This window comes from Neltuma alba, unplaced genomic scaffold, assembly GCF_004799145.2.
Source record: "Neltuma alba isolate B1F8T4 unplaced genomic scaffold, ASM479914v2 tig00013081_pilon, whole genome shotgun sequence".
Taxonomy (NCBI): Eukaryota; Viridiplantae; Streptophyta; class Magnoliopsida; order Fabales; family Fabaceae; genus Neltuma; species Neltuma alba.
The window spans coordinates 247,455-267,112 of NW_021637411.1; the positions used below are offsets into that span (position 1 = coordinate 247,455).

General features: G+C 40.5%; 3 protein-coding genes across 3 annotated transcripts; 2 read left to right on the forward strand and 1 right to left on the reverse strand.

The window, feature by feature from the left end:
* Window positions 1-5,013: 5,013 nt before the first annotated feature.
* On the reverse strand, window positions 5,014-7,470 carry LOC114734160 (uncharacterized). Its single transcript, XM_028921707.1, has 4 exons — window positions 6,710-7,470; window positions 6,473-6,525; window positions 5,920-5,984; window positions 5,014-5,841 (listed from the first exon to the last, which is right to left on the reverse strand). The coding sequence occupies exons 1-4, from the start codon at window positions 6,980-6,982 to the stop codon at window positions 5,183-5,185; spliced, it is 1,050 nt and encodes a 349-aa protein (XP_028777540.1). The 5' UTR covers window positions 6,983-7,470; the 3' UTR covers window positions 5,014-5,182.
* Window positions 7,471-11,852: 4,382 nt separating this feature from the next.
* LOC114734161 (peroxidase A2-like) lies at window positions 11,853-13,926 on the forward strand. Its single transcript, XM_028921708.1, has 4 exons — window positions 11,853-12,247; window positions 12,382-12,576; window positions 12,683-12,848; window positions 12,974-13,926. Exons 1-4 carry the CDS (start codon window positions 12,032-12,034, stop codon window positions 13,390-13,392), a joined length of 996 nt encoding a protein of 331 aa, XP_028777541.1. The 5' UTR covers window positions 11,853-12,031; the 3' UTR covers window positions 13,393-13,926.
* Window positions 13,927-16,847: 2,921 nt separating this feature from the next.
* Window positions 16,848-18,612, forward strand: LOC114734159 (uncharacterized). Its single transcript, XM_028921706.1, has one exon. The coding sequence runs from the start codon at window positions 17,128-17,130 to the stop codon at window positions 18,403-18,405; it is 1,278 nt and encodes a 425-aa protein (XP_028777539.1). The 5' UTR covers window positions 16,848-17,127; the 3' UTR covers window positions 18,406-18,612.
* The last annotated feature ends 1,046 nt before the right edge of the window (window positions 18,613-19,658 follow it).

Here is a 19,658-nt window from a genome sequence, read left to right on the forward strand (position 1 = left end):
CTGAATCGTTAAAATATTAATCTAATAGTTAAAAAAAATGGAGAGAGAAGGGAAGAGGGAGAAGAGAAGTTATCAACAAAGTGGGATCACGTACGGCAGAAATCAATGTTCCTTCCGATGGAAAATAAAAATGACAGAAAGCAAAACCAGCGGACAATTCCGGCGTTTAAAACAGATAGGTTAAAACACACAGAATTAATTGCATACGATAGTTATACTTGCATATGTATATCCATGTCAACTTTGCCTTCAGCGGCATTTATTTCCCAGCGATCAATGCGAGTAACTTGGGAGCGAAAACCTCGAACAAAGTGGTCCTCTCTCTCAACGACGCAACCAATTGCCGCAGCAGAAGAGGAAAGACGCAATAAACTATGGCTCTCGATCGGAAGATATGGACTTCATGGTGCAAGAAAATCGGTATCTCCCTTTTGTTTTTTTGGGTGTTGGCAGTCAAGATTCAAAGCTGAGGAGAGATGAATATGGCTTGGAATTGAAAAGCCTTCCATGTTCCGTGACTGTTCTGTACTTGCTCTGATCATGAAAAGCCAGAATAATGAATTGTTTAGAGTAAAAAAAAAAATGATGGCCAAAGACAGTGAGAATATTGAAACACGACAATATTAGCCAACTCCATCACGTCAACAAGATACAAACGTATCTGCTACGTGACAGTGGCAACCAGCCCCAGCATGTGCCTGTTGGCGTTTCCATTGTCCACTCCATTGCTCAACTTGAAGGGTTGCATTCTGCGCATGAAATCTCCACACACTCACGCACGTTATAACCCGATATATTTCATCAGATCAGAATCGAATTAAAATGCGGTTTATATGCTTTCATTTTGATTTTCCAGAACTTACAAATATGTTTATATATGTTGCATTGATGAATTAATTGCGAATTGGCCAGCCTGCAGGATTGAAGTTTTAAATGAAAGCGAGTAATTCAAGCCTATCACTCTCGCCACCACAGAAAGCTCCGCAAGAATATCGGTAATATAATTCTACTTGGAGATTTAGATACGCATCAAACAGTTTTAACTCTTGTTTAGATGAGAATGTGATGGCTAGCGATTATGGGTGCGTAGCCCAGCTTACGATCGAGAGTGAGGAATCAGCAATCTCAACTACAATTCGGCTTCGGCATTTACACGAAGCCCGAACTTTAACGAAGCCAGTTAGCAATTGAATATGTGGCAGCACGCCTAGAAATTACTATGTCGATGCTTCTTGATACTCCTCCTACTGATATAAGAAGCCTATGCTACGATGATTGTTTGGGATTTGGTCCCCATCCTTCTTAGTTTTATTTTTGGTCTTTAAGCCCTCTTTTGTAACCTTAAAAAAAAGTGGCAGCACGCCGGCAAGGTCTTGAATTCTTGTACTCTGCAAAATGAAGTGCTCTCCACGAGAAACGGCAAAGGTTAGTAATCATAACGTACTTTCTGCGGCCTGAGCTATTGTGATATCATCATCACCATAATGTTGTCATTATTGCAGAATCAAAAGACACTAAGCCTGCACAGCCATGACAGACCTATATTAGCCGGACTAGCTACGGGGGAATCCCCCAAGAATAAGATCTCATTCCCCTCTTTGAAGCACTAGTGGTTCTACAACCACTATCTCACTGTTTCAATAAATTTGGCAACACATAAAGGAATCCTTCAGTTTATTAATTCTGCGTCTGTATTACACAGAGCCTAATGCTGAGCCGGCGGGTCCCCTCCCTGCTCAAAGCAACCAATTATCAAATCATGAAGCAGCCACATAATACAAATGCAATTCAAATGCTAATATATGTGTGTGCTCGAAAAGCTTGCGCCTTTGTGCTGTACGCACAACAGCCTGGCCATTGAGAGTACTATATACTCACTTCTCTCTCTCTCTCTCTCTCTCTCATCCTTTTTTTTTTTGGGGAGGAGGGGGCCGGGGTTTCTGAATAAACCCCAAAAAAGAAATGGGCAGTGGCGGTGGCTTTTGCCGTTAATGGAAGAACAAGAATTTTAAAACCTTAAACAAAGGCGAGCACAATCGAGGGCATTGAAGGTAAAAGAACTGGCCCGGCGGGGGTGTGTGTGAAGGAACATGAGTGTTTGTTAGCATTGAAAGGCCATTGGTGGGGGCGCCTACCCACATGCCATTCAATAATTCTGAGATCTCACTGTGTAAACCAAGCACGCCAACCCTCGCTTTGCTGTCTGGGCCCCTCTACCTTTACCTCCCTTTCTGCCCTTCCCCCATTTAACTAACCTCCCTCAACATCAACCAAACATGGCTTGTTGTAACTCCACATATCATAATTCTTCTAGTATATATCCCCTCTGATCTCTCAATTATATATGGCTTGTGGCTTTTGTTGAAATTCAAATTTCAGCAACCAAAACAGAACTCAACAGTATACGGATTAAGTTGGTTACTTTGCGTTCGGGGCTGCCGGGCAGTGGCGGATTGTGGAGAAGGACAGGGATCTGGATCCGTTGATTCGACATAAAATTTGTTGTAAGGAAAGCACAGTGTTTTTAATGTTACAGAGAGATCATTAATTAATCGACTTGAGGAGATAATAAGCTAAGAAAAGAGAGATACACACACACACATAAGTGAAAAGCACGGGAGTGGCTGAGAAAGTTGGGAGTCAATTTAGTGGGTAGGGAGGCAAGGGTAGCGTCGTATTCATCACACCATTGCCTTTTATTTATTCTTACTAAAACGCCCCCAGAACTCAAACCAAGTGATAACAACACCTCAACCACGACCCTGACTTTTAAACCCCCCAACGCTTTTCTGTTAAAAATAGTGTTACGTGATAATGATTCCACCCATTTCCCTCCATACCTCTCATCTACGTCCCACATGCCTTGTCCTCCCCTCATACAATATCGCCACCCACGATTCCATGTTCATCCATCACGTACGCCTCAAAACCACTGAACGTAACTCACCAACACTGCTCACACTTAATTTGCTGCTTCATTACATTCAGCTGTCTCAAACACAACCTCATCACTACATTACTTGTTACATTCCGCGATCGCGCAGACCTAAACCTTGGGATTCTCGCACCACAACATCACATCGGAATGCAAAAAGCAAGATGAGTCCAACGTTGGAGAGACCCACCAACCCCATGCTATAATATCTGTATCTATTTTATCTCTCCAGTTGAGTTCGAAAACTATAATCTGGGCGAGGGGAACAACAGGAGATGAATGAAAAGGTAACTCAAAAATTCTATACAAGAGTCACGGATATCATATCATCATATCATATCGCGCGCGCGCGCACAGATATACTGGATTCTGACATCCAAGAAACTTTTGACCGAACTTAAGCTTAAATGATTGTGTTGCCGAGAATTCTGCGTCCAATGTTATCGTAAAAGCAATTGGTACTGGCTAGGCACACAAGCATAGTGCTGTGTAGGGTTCTGCCTTAAATAACTATGCATGGATCGGACCATGCCATTACTCGTCACTTTTTCATGGAAATCACGGCGAAACGACGGTCACGTATATGCATTTAATTAGCATTCGGCCTCCTCATCACCCCTTTTGTTTCCACGTACTGTGTGGTGTCTTCACTGTAAATATATAGAAATTCCCGATGACTCCTGTCTACTCAACCTGAAATGCCATGTGTGTATATATATTATGCAAAACTCGAGAAAGTGACCTCAAATGACATACAATAGAATGGCCCCGAAGTCATACGGCGCAAGTACGTATGACACAACAAGCAATCCTGTTGAGAATATCTGATATCAATTAATTTGGCTGTATGTCTATTAGTCCCTCATTCCAGCGATGCTCTTCCTTCGATCCTTCTTTGCCTTTGACTAAAATGGTTGGTTTTCTGTTCTTTTCATGAAATTAACTTAATTAGGGGACACTCCATATGGATGCTTCTGAACAGGGATTAATCACGCTATTCACAGGGATGATGAAATTTGGAGTGCTTGATGTAAGCGGCAACAACCGGACGAAGGTCATATCACGCAGACGAAAAACAAAGCAGATGGGGTCCATTATCTCCATCAAAAGCTGCTCTCCAACGCAGCTCCCTAAATCTTTTTTTTTATTTTTTTATTTTGTCTTGTCATATAACCTGCGGAGTACATTACTGTGTTGCCAAGATATCCAGTCAATATCTTCGTTGCACAGTCAAGCGAAACAAGGTTTAATTCCAGATTTTGATATGGATATACTCTGCATCTCCAAATTTTTTTCAAAGAATCCTAGCCTATCACTCTAGTCCACCGCCATATAAATATCAAATGGTCCTATCACATATATAGTTCTGGAAACATCATATTTTGCTGCCATTGCTGCTTATCTGATGACCATCTCTGGCTAATTTTTTTTAGCTAAAAAAAAAACTGGCATCTTTTTCTTCAAAATTGTCACGTACAAACGTTTTAACAAAATCGCGTTTCAAAATTCAATTCATTTTTTAGCATGATAAACAAGGTTCCCGAATTAATAATAAAACAATTAATTTCTGTAACTCGTTTTTTCGTGCCATTTGGCGGCCCCGCCAGACACCTGAATACACAATATAATATCCGTAATGCAACTACGCAAGAAATATAAACGCCATTTTTGTTCACGAGCCATATATATTTCTGCAAAACAGCAATATGAGCTACAATGGCAGCTGATCTCCATTCCAAAGTGAAAAAACATAAGCTTCGTATTTCCAACTATGCAATGTAAACACCAGCAGGCTATTAATGATTCGCTTCTACATGTTTTTGGTAATTCTAAAACCGGGGATATTTGGGAGATTAGTTGCATATGAATTCGAAACCATGTAATTATTCGAATAAAATCCCATTCTACAATTTTTCGAGCGATTTGCTTGGTTAATGGTAATGGACACACACTGATCATGATCCAGTCCATCGATCGGGAAACTACATACGTATACTATATATAGCATCACGTTAGTGCCAGACAAAACAATGCGCTCGCAAAGTAACATAAATATATAGTAATTCTATCACGAGAGAGGAAAGGAATTTAACGAAGTATACGCAGGAGGAGGATGAAGATATGGCATGCTCACGGAAAGAAATAGCACGCAGTTGCACTGGAATATAAGTTATAGTAATAAACTTTGTTTGGAGGTGTCGAGACTCAAATACATGGGATAACAGTTCACGCTCGGTGCAATGGACCTTACTTGTCATTGTCATGTAGAGTGACTAGGGTGTTTGTCTGTCCGAGCAAGCTGCTGATGGACCGTGCTTTCACCATTCCAAGCTTCATTCTCTTCTTCGTAATCACTGCCGGCTTCTTCTCGTCAATGTCGTTGTGAATGCCTGAAGAATCACATATACTTCTCTTTTCAGGAGACGAAGAAGATGAAGCTGCGCACAATGAAGAGAGAGAATCGTTATTCTTTGTCGACGCAGTAGTTGCAGAAGGAATAGATCGGCTCCTGACGCTGGTGATGCTTCTGAGCCTTCCCTTGCCCAAATGATGCTCACACAGAGAGTAACCCACCAGTGTTTGCTGACAACACCTCCATCCCCTCCCGTTCACTCTACTGCACCGCGACCCCTCCACCATTACCAAACTTCCCCTTCCCCTTTTCTTGCTCGTATTCACATCCATATTCACTTCCCCTTTTCCTTCTTCTTCATCCTCCCCATTTCTCTCATCATCGTCATCATCATTATTCTGCGTGCATTTCTTGTTCATCTTCGTCTTCATCCTAGTCTTCATCTTCTTGCTGTTATTACTGTTGCTGTCCCTCGTGTTCATCATGTAGTCACCGCCTCTCCCTCTTCGTTTCTTCGGCGGAATCGCTTTCTCTCCGTCGCACCATTTCCCATCTGCATGCCGCGCTCAGCATGTTATATATGTGGCGTTAACAACACCGTGCACAAGCCGTCACAAGTAATAACGCTTACCTAGATTAGACGGTGAGGGTGGGATGACTTCGGATACGGTACCGGAACCCGAGATGACTCCTTTCCTAGCAAGTGACAAGCGACGCCCAGGATATACATACGAACAACAACCACATAATTACATAAATTTTAAGGAAGACGAAAGATAAAGTTGGGTGTAATGTAATATATATATACATAGAAAGAGCAACAAGTAGTAGAGATGATGGGGACCAGCATATCCGTGCTATTTGTGAGCCTGAGACGCATGGTGGTTAGCCAATTTAGAGAAAAAACACGATCCCCTACTCATAGGAGGGGTGTGGGTGGTGGCTACCAGTGCTCTCACAAATGACACCTTCCACAGTATTTTCCACTATCACTATTTTTTCTTCTTGCGCCTCCTATTTTTATTATTATTTCCCCTTTTCGATGCCGGGTAAAATCAAGTTATGGGTCTCCATGTTTTCTACCTTTCTTTTTATTTCTTTTCCATGAAACAAGAGACGACGACGCATATAATCCTATTTTAATTTATATTCATTCCTAACTTTTTTCTTGTCATCTTTCTTACCCGGTATCATTACGCTTCTCCCCTCCTCCGTCGCGCCCTCCCCCGGCCTCGTCCTGCAAAATCACGCACCAAATATTAGATCCGGAGATATAGGATTGACCCCGAAATGCGCCCCTCAGCAACTGTGAAATCTAATTCGTGTGGCTTGCGTGAGAGATTGGACATAAAGCAGTGCAGTCGTACGGAACTCAAAAGGCAAACGGAAATAGCAAACTCAAAGGAAATGAAATCACAAACCGAACGATCTGCCTTGGTGTGGTGATCGTGCGCTCCACTCTCGGCGACGATAGCGGCGGAGTGCCCGGGGTCCTCCGGTTTCCCCATCGGCGGGAGAGGATGAGTATGATCCAAGAGGGAGGCAGTGAGAGCAGCAGTATCGGGTTGTTGCTGGAGAAGAAGAGGAACAGAAGATTTGTGTGAGGAAGCATGAGGGAGTTGCACCATCGGCGACGGATGGATCGAACGGGGATCTGAAAGAGGGGGAGGGACCTGCCTTTTGCGGATCCTCATGGGGGGCGGTGCAGGATAGGATTTGAGGGTAACCCCACCAGATTTACGCCAGAAAGAGGGAAAGATTAGGAGCGGTGGGAGGGAGGAGAGGCGATGTAGAGGAAGAAGGTTCAGATTTGAGAGGCGAAAAGGGGAGAAGGAAAAGAGAAAGACACGAGGGAGAGAAGGGGAAGGAAGACATAGGCTACATGTAGAAGCTGCGAAGACCGAGAAAAATTGGGGCTTGGAAGGATTGAGAGCAGAGAAGCACAGTGTGTGTGGCTGGCTCTCGCTCTCCAAGGCTCCATGGGAGAGTCCACATATATTGATGCCAGATAGGGGGCTTGTGGGGAGGGGGGGTTTCTCTCTCTAACTTTTATTTAGTTGCACCAAAGAAAGAGAAGATGCAAAAGGAGGGGGAGAGAGAGAGAGAGCACGTGAGAGAGAGGGGGGGGCGAAGGAGGAGGTGGCCGGATGAGAAGGCAAGGAGAGTACGGACGAGGGAAGGCAGGGTGGAAGAGAATTGATGCGGAGGAGCAGGAGGAGGGAGTGGGTGGTTTTATCATTCACCCCACCCTCTTACTTTTATGACCGTGGGGGCGTGTGGGCCCCCCCTTCTTCCCCTCAACACCCTCCTCTTCTCTTGCCTTTTTCCTCACAAGTCACAAGTCCGTTTTTGTCTTTCCCTCTCTCAAACGATGCGTTTCCGTCCCCTCTTTCTCCATACAGGAAGGGACACGTTACTGTTGTTAATTAAATGCCCCTTTTGGTCCAACTCATCTTCATCTTGGTCTTGGCTCTCCCATAAACCCCTCAAAAGAGGAAAATCAAACCAAACCACTTGTGAATGGACTTTTTACACCTAGAGCCGCTTGGGGATCCCTTGACGAAACTTCATGTCTAATAATAGTGAGTGAACAGGCGAGGGGGCACTATTATTTGAACACACCCTTCTTTTCTCATGTTTAACAGCTACAAGTTGACAGCGCCCACCCCGCTTGCTTATGGCAACCGGGAAATTGAATATATGCGATCAATGACGTGGTGCCAAGAGAAGTGAGATAGAAATGGTGTGTGTGGACTGTGGAGCAGAAATGAACGGTGAAGGATGCTTTTCTGGAAAACCATGGTTGGATTGAAGCGCAGTTGATTTGGTCCGGTTAGGGAGACCCAGGGGAGAGGATGACAAGGGAGCGCATTAAGGCGTTGACACGACTTGTTGCGGCCCTTCACCTCACTTTACTGCTCCTACAGTGCGCCATCTGGTGGACTAAGTTATGCTTATCAATGATCATGTCATAACTTCTCTTTTCTTTGCCACACAATATCCTAACTGTTTGCACTCCGCACCCAACCGTGTGCTTCAACTTTAGACGGAGAAGGGCATATTCTTATCCTGTTAATTTCTGTTCACAATACATTATACGACCATCAATAACCACGCGGCTGACTGCGTGCCATGAGAGGGGCCCATTTCTAATATGATTAATGATAATTTAATTTGTAATGCATTTTCCCAATGGTTTTATAGATCAGTGATATAAATAAAAAAAATTTCTATGACACAAGGCCTTTTTTTAATCCCAAGCTTTTAGTATCTTTCCCTAACTGAAAAATTTTCTGTGCATTTTTTTTAAACACCTCCATAATTCTTGATCCACCCTATCATAATCGGTGTCTATAATTTGACATGTCAAGTTTTTTCACAACGGCAGCCTTAAAATTGATTGTCTTTATAACTAAAAGTCCCTTTAAGTAAATTTAACTGTACTAAACAGGACAAACATGAATGTCAGGAGAGTATAGTCAAAGCCCATCAGGATATTAGTGTGGAAAAGTGACTTGTTTTGGCAGAAAACAAGATAGTCAAGCTAATGGAACTTTGGTAACAGAATAGTCAAAGCCCACCCGGATTTGTATCCCACCCCATGGGCCAAATAAGATCCGAACTTGGGCTTCGACTATTCTGGCACGTGCAGCCCAACAAACCCGAACCCGTGAAGGCGAGAACCAAAGGACTATACCCGTCTCTAATACGTTTTTGTGCGAAGTGAAACCCTTTTGTCTTGGTTGTTCAATTGTAGTACTTTTCTTTGAGTGCAGTGACCAATACTAATTTAAAATTTTAAAATTCAACAGTTTTTTTTTAAAATTTTTTTTAATTGTGCGTCTGAAGTCAAGAACATGATTTTAAGCTACCATATAATGCCGATTCATAGTATTATTATTAATTACTACGTTCGGTCCCAATTATGAGACCTCATTTGTAGTCTACAAACAATATTTTATAAATATAATCAGAGGTATTATTAATTTGACTTATATCTGGATTCTATGGCTTTTTTTTTGGTGAATACGATATTGGTTTTGGTTTTGGTATTTCGTTACTGCACAAGGATGTGCAGTTTTGGTCCGAATATTAATTCTCTAATTTAGCATTTGCATGATTGAATACACCTAATTATAAGATTTCATTTGTAGGCTACAATGAGATCTCATAGAGATAGTAACATATAAAACATTTGGTTCGCGCTTAGCTGTCAACACAGGAAAATATTAAATATCGAGTGGGATTTTCGCGCAGTTTTCATGTTTACGCAAGAATATATGTAACGTTCGTCTAAATTAAACGTTCACAGGTGCATATCCGTACATATACGGACAACACTGCTGTTCGTATGGTTGGAGCGTTTAGTGCCATTTAATTAAATCTAACTAATGATTAGTTCGGATATAAAGCTACTTTAAACATGATTGATATCTAGTTAGGAAGTTACTACAGGTGACAGAGACTGGTTAGCTGCAAAACATGCACAAATAAAATAACTCGTGATTATGTGAAGCGATTTCTGATAACTGAACACCAACCAACGGCTTTATCACCATAATTATCACGTAATTAGTTTCTTCTAACTCAAATCAACACTGTCCTTTTCTTGGTGTCTTAATTTTTCCAGCGATACGCAGACAATATAAACAGACCTCGCGTATAGATTTCTAAACGCGAATATTACTAACAGTAATATATATACTTATAATTAACGTACAATCACCCAGTTATAATAAATAAATGATATCGACACATAACAATACATTTTTTAAGATGGGCACGCGTCTTCTAGATGAAGGAATTTTTGTAGGGTTCTGATAACACCAGAGGCCAATAACACACACGCGCACACACCAACCACCCACCCACACCCACACACACACACATTATCTATTCTTGTCCAAGACTACAAAACTTTATGTCCTATTTATTCGCTGGCCTGTGCACTTCTATTGTTATTTCTACCACCATCGCTGACATATCAAGAAGACAAGGAGTACAACTTGAAGACCCACTAGAAAGTGAAAAATTTTATATTTTGTAAAGGTGGAAGATCTGCTCCGCTAAAAATGAAAAGAATTAAATATGTGCGCTCGAGGAACACAGCACAGCGTTATTAGATCCAGATTAATTAAGTCCGGTCCGCAGCGAATAGGGGCTTGATTGATATAAGTTCAGGCTCTTCAATATTAATTAACAATGGTCAAATCAGCGCAGCTGTTTGAAGTATCTTTCTTCACGTGGAACCCAATTTTTGTGAGTATATATATTTGTTTCCTTTATGGTGAGACTTGATCACCATACCCACCGCCTACTGCTTTTTTAATCAATTATGCGTACTCAAGCAAACATTACATTATTTAAAAGGGTGTTTGAGAAGCATGGTCTTGGAAGTGCTTTTATGGTATACGAAGTAAGTATGTGGATGAGTTTGCATCGATTTGTGAAAAAATGCTTCTGAAAAGTGCTTACTGGTTTACCTAAACGCCCCGTAAGTAACTTTATTTCAGCTGTGTTATGCATATATATTTGTCTTGTATAAGTACGAGGTCTTAAGTTTAACTTTACCTGTAATTTCAAATTGTTACTATTTTTTCTAAATTTTTTGTAAAAAGAAAAGTTTGGACGTGGTTTATTGTTTCTTTCGGCGTGAAAAAACCATATATGGGGATGATACCTTTTACATTTAGAATAAAAGTTAAAAACAAAACCACAATAAGATGACATTATTATTGATTACCTAGATATCTAATAATGTTCTGTTTTTGGTTTGGTCTTTTTTTAAAATCTTTTTTATTCTGAATTTGTGGCTCCGCACATATTGGCCAAGTGACCTGGGAAAGAGAATTATCTAAATGTTCCACCAGCTGGAAACCAAAGTAGGGCGTCGCTAACCAATATTGACTGGACAGATATTAATTAATATAACGGACGTGTGGTGGTACTGCTCTGTTTCCTTTGGAGGGCGAGAACGATGCATAGTACTCCAATCATATCACGCACTGTTTTGGACTAGATGTCGTACCCTGCACCAAACCAAAACACAAAGTCAAGCAATCATATGAATTATTGACACCTTTGTAGCTCTTGGGTTACTTTCCTGCCTCTGGGAAGTAGGCCCCCAGAATCTTCTCTCTTAATATGGTTCCGAAATTGACTTCATATCAAACAGTCTCTTTTACTTTTTTCGGTGTCGGAAAACGCCTCCTAAAATGAATGAATCCAGGTACTTTCGGAATGCAAAAGTAAGAGGCAAAGGCAATTTGTGTATTATAATCGATTAGAAGAAAGAGACACGCGGTTGAGGAAATTAAATTACCGGTATTATCAACCCTTTGCTTAGTGACGAAGCAGAAGCTTTTGAACGAGCCGCTGCTAATGCACGAATCATTACAAGCAGCCCATATGCTCGAGAAAAAATTATTCAAATTGCAGGAGATCCCAATATCATATTTGATCACATATAGAGCACGACGAGTTTGTTAAGTGGGAAATGATTGTAGTTTGAATTTTCAACTCTGTTTCCGGGAATGCTGTACTTAATACGCATTAAAGATGATGTATGATTCATACATGCTTCTAAGCAATAACCAAAGGACGACACTTTATCAGCAAGGAAATAATAAAGCTGCAAAGACGCGACGTGCTTCTTATCATTTAGCAGTATATATAGGCTTCCTGCATATCACTCAGTGAACCCACCATTTCCTGTGAAGAAGGAAGAAATCAACAACTCAAAAATGCCTTGCTTTTCCTGTTACAAGCTTGTGGTTACCATTTTGCTTCCTGTTGCCCTAATTTATTCATCAAATGCTCAGCTGACTTCAACCTTCTATTCTAACACATGCCCAAATGTATCTTCCATCGTGAGCAGTGTGATTCAGCAGGCTCTGCAATCTGATCCCCGTATAGGAGCAAGCCTCACTCGTCTTCACTTTCATGATTGTTTTGTCAATGTAAACACCATACAAACATATATATATATATATTCAAGAAGAAGAACAGGCAACTTTTGATTATAGTCTAATGTGAAGACTTGTATATATATACTACGAATAATAGATCTTGTTGCTTATTTGTGTGCGTCCAGGGATGTGATGGGTCGGTGTTGTTAGACCAGGGCGGTAGCATAACGCTGAGCGAGAAAAGTGCGGTTCCCAACAACAATTCAGCTCGGGGCTTTGACGTGGTTGATAGAATCAAAGCCTCCATTGAAAACTCATGCCCTGGGGTGGTGTCTTGTGCCGATATTCTTGCCCTCGCAGCCGAAGCATCTGTGTCTCTTGTAAACTATATCAGTTTATCTTCGTCGTCGTTCACGTTCTTGCATATATTTCCTATCTCCGACTGAAATATTGCTCATGTTTTCTGTATCCTTGTGATATTTGCAGACAGGTGGTCCTTCGTGGAACGTACTACTTGGGAGGAGAGACGGCCTGGTAGCAAATCAGAGTGGTGCCAACACCGCAATTCCCACCCCTTTTGACAGCCTCGCCAATATCACGGCAAAGTTTGCGGCAGTGGGCTTAAACACCAACGACGTCGTTGCGTTGTCTGGTAATACTGATTCACCATTTTTCATTGCATAAAAGAAGTACTTTTTATCTTGGTAGCTGGGATACACACACACACACATGTTATTATATAGACACGGCTGAGAAAAAAATGGAACTGGTTTGAAGGTGCGCACACGTTTGGTCGAGCGCAGTGTCGATTTTTCAGCAACAGGCTATTCAACTTCAGTGGAACGGGAAGGCCTGATCCGACTCTGAACACCACCTACTTGGCCACGTTGCAGCAGAATTGTCCTCAGAATGGCAGCGGAACAACTCTGAACAATCTCGACCCTTCTTCTCCTAACGCTTTTGATAACAACTACTTCGCTAATCTTCTTACCAATCGGGGCCTTCTTCAATCCGACCAGGAGCTCTTCTCCACAAACGGTTCTTCCACTATCTCCATCGTTAACAACTTTGCGGGCAACCAGACTGCTTTCTTCGTCGCCTTTGCTCAGTCCATGATCAATATGGGTAACATTAGCCCCTTAACGGGAACTCAGGGAGAAATCAGATCCGATTGCAAGAAAGTCAACGGAAGTTGACGCATCAACTTCCAATTATTTGGGTACTCATTCATGCCTTCTTCCTGCACTGTTATTTACGTACGGTTGTATTTGATGACGTTTATATCTGCCTTCTACGTCGTATTTTGGGACTTGCTTCCTAAGTTATTATGCAGAGTTCTTGAATGTATGAATTCCTGAATAAGATTTTGTTCTGATAACTGGAAGATGCAGATCCTTCTGGCTTGTCTTGTCTGCCAAAAATGGTTGTCTGACAGATTTCCTGATTCCATCTGAATCTGATGCTTATCTTCTACATAACGTGAAGCCAGGTTGTATGCTTGCGCAGTATCAGTCAACCTTGCATCCGCAATTTTAATCCCTCAATTTGTTTTTGTCTCAATTTTAATTTTTAACCATTGGAAAGATGGAATGGGGACGAATTGTGATGGTTGTACGAATTGAGAGGATCATTTTTTACTTATTTATATTTATCTCAACGAAGATTTCAAATTATGTAATTGAGGTCCGAAAAGAAATGCAAATAATCCTCCCAGTTTTTATTAACATAAATTTTTTTCTGACATTATTTGTGTCATTACCATACGATGCTTTGGCCCACTATATAATTTACGTAAAAAAAATTAAATATTAAATATGAGTATTAGACAAGTCTAAAAGTCTTGTCCTCCAAGAGTTAAGATGTGGGTATTAGAATCACCATACGCTTAGATCGACTGATAAGGGAGTCGTTCTAGCTTAATAAAAAGTCTCAAATTCAAGTCCTGAATATGCAGTAGCAACAATATATAACTTGATGGAAACGAGTTGCCCTCTACAGTGAGCCTCATTCGGTGGGGGGGGGGGCGGGTGGGGAAGGGTTTGGGCACTAGAGCATGGGACATCTCCTAGCCCTGCCCTTTATTGCGTTATTTTACTCTATCATCTTTTAAATTTTTTCATTTATATTTTTTTGCTGCAAGGAACCTACTAAATTATTATCTGTTATAGGAGGAAGCAGGAAGAAATAAATTATTACCCGTTATTCTTTTTTGGGGTGCGGGGGAACATTTTCATTTCGTAGCCTGATGCCAACTCGTGGATTTGACGGCATGGAGAATTTTTGTTTGATATAAATAAATACATTTTTTTAAAAGATTATAACTAGTGTGCTTGGCATGCATCCCTAAAAAAATCATTTTAGATTTTCAGATAAAACTCTTTTTTATTTGATTTTAGATTTTGAATAGAACTTTTCTCACGTGTACAAAAAAATATTTAAAATAAGTTAAATCAAATATTATGTTTGACTTTAAAAAAAATACTACCTCTGGTCCTAATTATAAGAGCCAGTTGACTAATTTAAGGAGATTAAAGAAGTAAGTTGAGTTAGTTATTTGTCCTAAATAGGTGTTGTCTTTCCTAAAATATCCTTACTAATCAAGTATATTAACTAGAACTATTATTGTTAGAAGGACTACTTTAGAAAAAAATATAAAAATATGAGAGACAAATGGGTTGGGGTCTTATATTTAGGACCAAAATAAAAATCAAACAGGATCTTATATTAAAGATCGGAGGTAATACATATCAACCGCTCAACTATCTTTTACAGATATTCTCTGTATAGAAATCAACAGGGGATAGGAACATAAAAGTAATTAATACGAGAATACCTCATCATGATTGACGAACCTTAAGGCAGCAAATTTAATAAAACCAAAATAACAAGGGACAGTAAAGGGGGCAGGGTTTGGGTTTGAATACCTCGTATCCCCAAAACACTGTTCAGTCCCATGGTCCGTCGTCTGTCCTATCACATTGGAGACGTACCTGCCCACAAAAGCTTCATCGTACATCCACATCACTTACTCCATACTTCGCATTCACATTCTCCGTTCATTGGGACTTGAAATTTTCAGCCGGACGACCCTTAATAAAGCAAGCTCCTCGGCTCTTACTTCTTACTCTGCTTTCTGCCCTTTTCATCGCACCCATCTCTCTCTTAAACGCAGCCTATAGTTTTAATGCCTGTTTCTTTAATGATTTTTGACGTTAGCTGGGTTCTTTGAAGTGCCTCACATGCTTTCCTTTTTGTTCATCTTATTCTGAAAACCAAGCTGCCTCTATGTACTCTTTTGTTGCATCAACGGCAATCATACTGAGCTCTTATTCCTTTTTTTTTAAAAAAAAAAATTGAAGCAGATACAGCAGTTTTATTTTCTTAAATAAATTAAACAATTGCATTTTGCAAATCAATTTTATCAACAAATGTGAATCAAATAGTAATTTTTTATGTAACAAACAGCATCAGACATTTAAAAACAATAAATCATATTTTAAAAGTGCAAAATATCTTATACAGCTGAATATTTACTGGATGTGAAAAAGAGCAAGATTTGTACTACTTCCTCTTGTCTTTGTTATAAGGTTCAAATAACTAATTCATAAATAATAAATAATTAATTAACATTAGTTTAAAATAATAAATAGGTTATAAATATATTTTTGGTTTCAAATATGCCTTTATAATAAGTGAAAAAAAGATGAAAAAGAATGTGTAGGAAAAATATAAAAATAAAGAAATAATTAAAAGTAATATTAAAAAATATATTAAATGTTAAGAAAATTAAAATTAAAATTTATAAAATAAATCACACTCTTTATTAAATTTAAAAATTATAAATAAGATTAGAGGGAGTAATATTTACGGAGGCGGGTGGGGGAAAAAGTTCTGCAAGTAGCCAAATAGCTTGCTAATTGGCAAACTAGTTGGTCCAAAGTCCGAACTTGTATGATTATTATGAAAGGCCCTGATTCCGCAATGTATAGTAAAGTTGAGTCACTCCGAGTTACTATGTGCCCCTGATTCTGTTTTAACCCGAGCCACTCGTCACGACCGTGGACGCACCCTTCATCATGGCCGTTCGTGTCAATTTTTTGGGTAGGATCATAATCGCTCCCTCGTTACCTTCCCTCTCCTCTCCTCCCCTCCTCCCAGCCCCCTATACCCTGCGTGGTGGTGACTTCTCTTTCATTCCAAACACCCTACCTTCTAAACCCTCCTCCTTGTTCTCGCTTCCTTCGTTAGATCGCTGAGCCAAGGAGACCCAGAATGCTCGGCTCTACTCGGACCTAGCTCGGCCTAGGTCTCCCCCTCCTCCCCTTCGTCACCATTGGAGTAGGTCTGAGCTGATCGTCAACCTTCCCGGGTCACAGCCCAGGTTTTATCTCTCCCTCGCACCTTTTGTACTCATCCTTTTTTCTCTTCCCAACAATAAAAATTCCCGTCTTTCCTCTTTTTTCTATTCATCTGTTATCCCTAAACCGGTTTTCGCGAAACCCATTTTGGTGACTCTTCCACGTTGCTTTATTCCCTTCCGGAGATTTCCTCCGATGGCCTTTCAACACGAGGTTCTCGTAATTGAGTTGAATTCGAGCAATTGGGCATGGGGTTTCATTTCGATTGCGGTCAACCTTGGGTATTGGATCTGATTTCGTTCGTGTTTGTGCGGGAGTTAGGGTTTTTGACCAAAGTTGTTGCAAATTTGGGCTATTCTAATTCCTGATTGTTGAATTCTGTCACCAATTGAGGGTTTATCGAACCTTTTCTTTTTTCCCCAATTTGTAATTTGTAATAAAGTTGAGGTTCCGTAATTTAATTCTCTTTTCTTAAAATTTTCTCTGGTGGTTTCATTTCGTTATCTTCCTGACGCTGCATCGTCAGAATTCGTAATAAAGTAAGCCTTTTAAATCTTGGTCATTGAAATTGTAATGGGGGAAGAGACATCGGACGCGATGAACCTTGATTTGAATCTGGGTCCTGATCCAGAGCCAACCAACGAATCCGTCGGCTTAGAGGATTGGATTGAAGAGCCTAGGGTTAGCGAAGCATTTAGACATAGGACTCGACAGAGGTGGAGATGGCGGCATCTTCACATTAATCCTCCTGAACCTCATCGTAGGTTTGTTATGTTGCCTGAAGCCCATGATATCTCAATGCGATTGAATCATTTGCTGGCCAACCCTGGTAATGGAAGTGCGTTACAGGCTGGAGAAGGTAGCGTGGCAGCTGAAGAAAGAGCAGAGGTGGCACCAAAAGCATGCGAAACAAACAATGGTGTTATGGATGATGAAGCATCAGATAAGAAGGATGCTGTTGAAAAGGGTAGTGGCAATGATGGGAGTTTTTTTGATTGTAATATCTGTTTGGACCTGGCTAGAGATCCCGTTGTGACTTGCTGTGGTCATTTGTTTTGTTGGCCATGTCTCTATCGGTGGCTACATGTCCATTCAGATGCTAAGGAATGTCCAGTTTGCAAGGGAGAGGTAACATTTAAAAATGTTACACCAATATATGGTCGGGGAAACAATGTCCGTGAACTTGAGGAAGATCCTACTCTTAAAGTCCCTGTTAGACCCCATGCTAGGCGCGTTGAAAGTCTGAGGCAAACAATTCATCGAAATACATTTACATTGCCAGTGGAAGAGATGATCCGGCGTCTTGGAAGTAGATTTGATCTCTCTCGTGATGTAGGCCAGCCACCTGAGCCTGACGATGCCCGGGAGGCAGCTGACAGAACCAGCACCTTGTTAAATAGATTTTTGACCTCTCGGGCATTACGGAGAGAGCATATTCATGGGGCACCTGCAGATGATGCAGTAGACTTAACTCAAAACAACATTGGTGGCCATGAGGTAGGGGATAACGGCAGGGTCGAGTCCCTTTTACTTCGAAGAACACAGTCACATAGAACAACACTTTCTTCTCTTTCATCAGCTCTGAGTTCTGCTGAGAGATTTGTTGAGGCATATATCCGTCGCCATTCTAGAAGTAGAAACCAAGAGCAGCCTCCACCGGTGGATGATAGAGATTCCTTTTCAAGTGTTGCTGCAGTTATACACTCAGAGAGTCAAGTAGACACTGCTGTAGAAATTGATTCCATGGTATCCTTGTCAACATCCTCTTCCAGGAGGAGAAATGATGCGTCTCGGATTTCTGATGTGGATAGTGGAGATTCTCGAGCTCCCAGGCGTAGACGTTTGAACTGATAAAAATCTTTTTGATCGTTATTATCTTTCCTGTAGTGCACAATTTTATAATATTCCAACAGCTCTGTAAGTGCTACTTGCCTTTATATGGCTTTATATTAATTAAGTATTCACCTTTTACTTCCACCCTTGATAGTTGTAAGATGGTTTTAGAAGCTTCAGAATTGTCACTCATATCTGTTTAAGGATAGAGCTTTTGGGAGTCAATCATCTTCGGTTTGCCCCGCGAAGTAAGCTATGCAATTAAATGGCCATGGTACTCTTATATCCATATATAAATATTAGGTTGATTGGTTGATTATAGGGTACTGTTATATTTATAAGCATTTATGTTTATTCATGTTTAATTTACCCGTTGCAAATTTTGCACACAAATAGTTAATAACACAGGGTTCTGGCCAAAAAAATAATAATGATAACACAGGGCATGCCTATGTGCTCGGTGGTATGTTTTTGGCAAAGATTCCATCTGTTGAGTCATGAGCGTTGTAAGTTCGTGTAAGGAGGGAAGGCGGTCTTATAATTATTTTGTGTCATTACTATTGAGGCTATGTAATTCTAACCTTGTTTTTATATGTCCCAGCAAGCATCCTAATTGTTCTCAGTACTCAAGCATTTGCTTGGCTTCACTATTCAAAATAGAATTAATTAGGATAGAAAGTTCTCTTGAAGAATTTCCCTGGGGTAACCACAACTCGTTTCAAATAATTTGATCCCTATGACTGATAGTATCGGAAGGATCTCTTCTTGAAACTATAATCTGAATGTTTATTTATATTAAGCAGATATTGGATCATTAGGCTCAAGTGTTTTTTTTTTTTAATTACCTGCATATTTGACAGTCCCGTTTATCCTTGATGTCCAACAAAGGATCTGATGATCTTGCTCGTACCAACGAATGAGTTCTTGGTCTTCAATTTCGTTGTCTCAAGCTTGATAAGAATCTATCTTCAATTTCATTTTCGTAAGCCTGATCGGAATCTAAAGTATCTAAAAAACCCTGCGGTTTGCATAAATGTGTTTCTTTGAGCTGATGTGGTACCCTTCTGCCAAAACTTCTGTAAGATGACGAATGACCAGTCAAAGCCATGGCGGGGCACGTTTTCTGGTGAACGTTTTTTTTTTTGGGGGGAGGGATTGGAACAGGAAAAAATAAAGGGGAAAAGAGAATAGAAAAAAGAATGGGAAAAGGCGATAAAAATAGATCTTGTGTGTGACAAAAATGCAAATGCTTGTTGAAGTTGTTTAGCAGT

What these genes read in the sequence shown, in the direction of transcription:
- LOC114734160 (XM_028921707.1), bottom strand. Translation starts at nt 6,982, where the DNA reads ATGAGGATCCGCAAAAGGCAGGTCCCTCCCCCTCTTTCAGATCCCCGT. An exon ending in ACACCAAGGCAGATCGTTCG is followed by an intron (nt 6,526 to 6,709) that starts GTTTGTGATTTC and finishes GTGATTTTGCAG; the next exon opens with GACGAGGCCGGGGGAGGGCG. An exon ending in GAGAAGCGTAATGATACCGG is followed by an intron (nt 5,985 to 6,472) that starts GTAAGAAAGATG and finishes GTCACTTGCTAG; the next exon opens with GAAAGGAGTCATCTCGGGTT.
- LOC114734161 (XM_028921708.1), top strand. Translation starts at nt 12,032, where the DNA reads ATGCCTTGCTTTTCCTGTTACAAGCTTGTGGTTACCATTTTGCTTCCT. An exon ending in CCGAAGCATCTGTGTCTCTT is followed by an intron (nt 12,577 to 12,682) that starts GTAAACTATATC and finishes TGATATTTGCAG; the next exon opens with ACAGGTGGTCCTTCGTGGAA. An exon ending in CGACGTCGTTGCGTTGTCTG is followed by an intron (nt 12,849 to 12,973) that starts GTAATACTGATT and finishes ACTGGTTTGAAG; the next exon opens with GTGCGCACACGTTTGGTCGA.
- LOC114734159 (XM_028921706.1), top strand. Translation starts at nt 17,128, where the DNA reads ATGGGGGAAGAGACATCGGACGCGATGAACCTTGATTTGAATCTGGGT.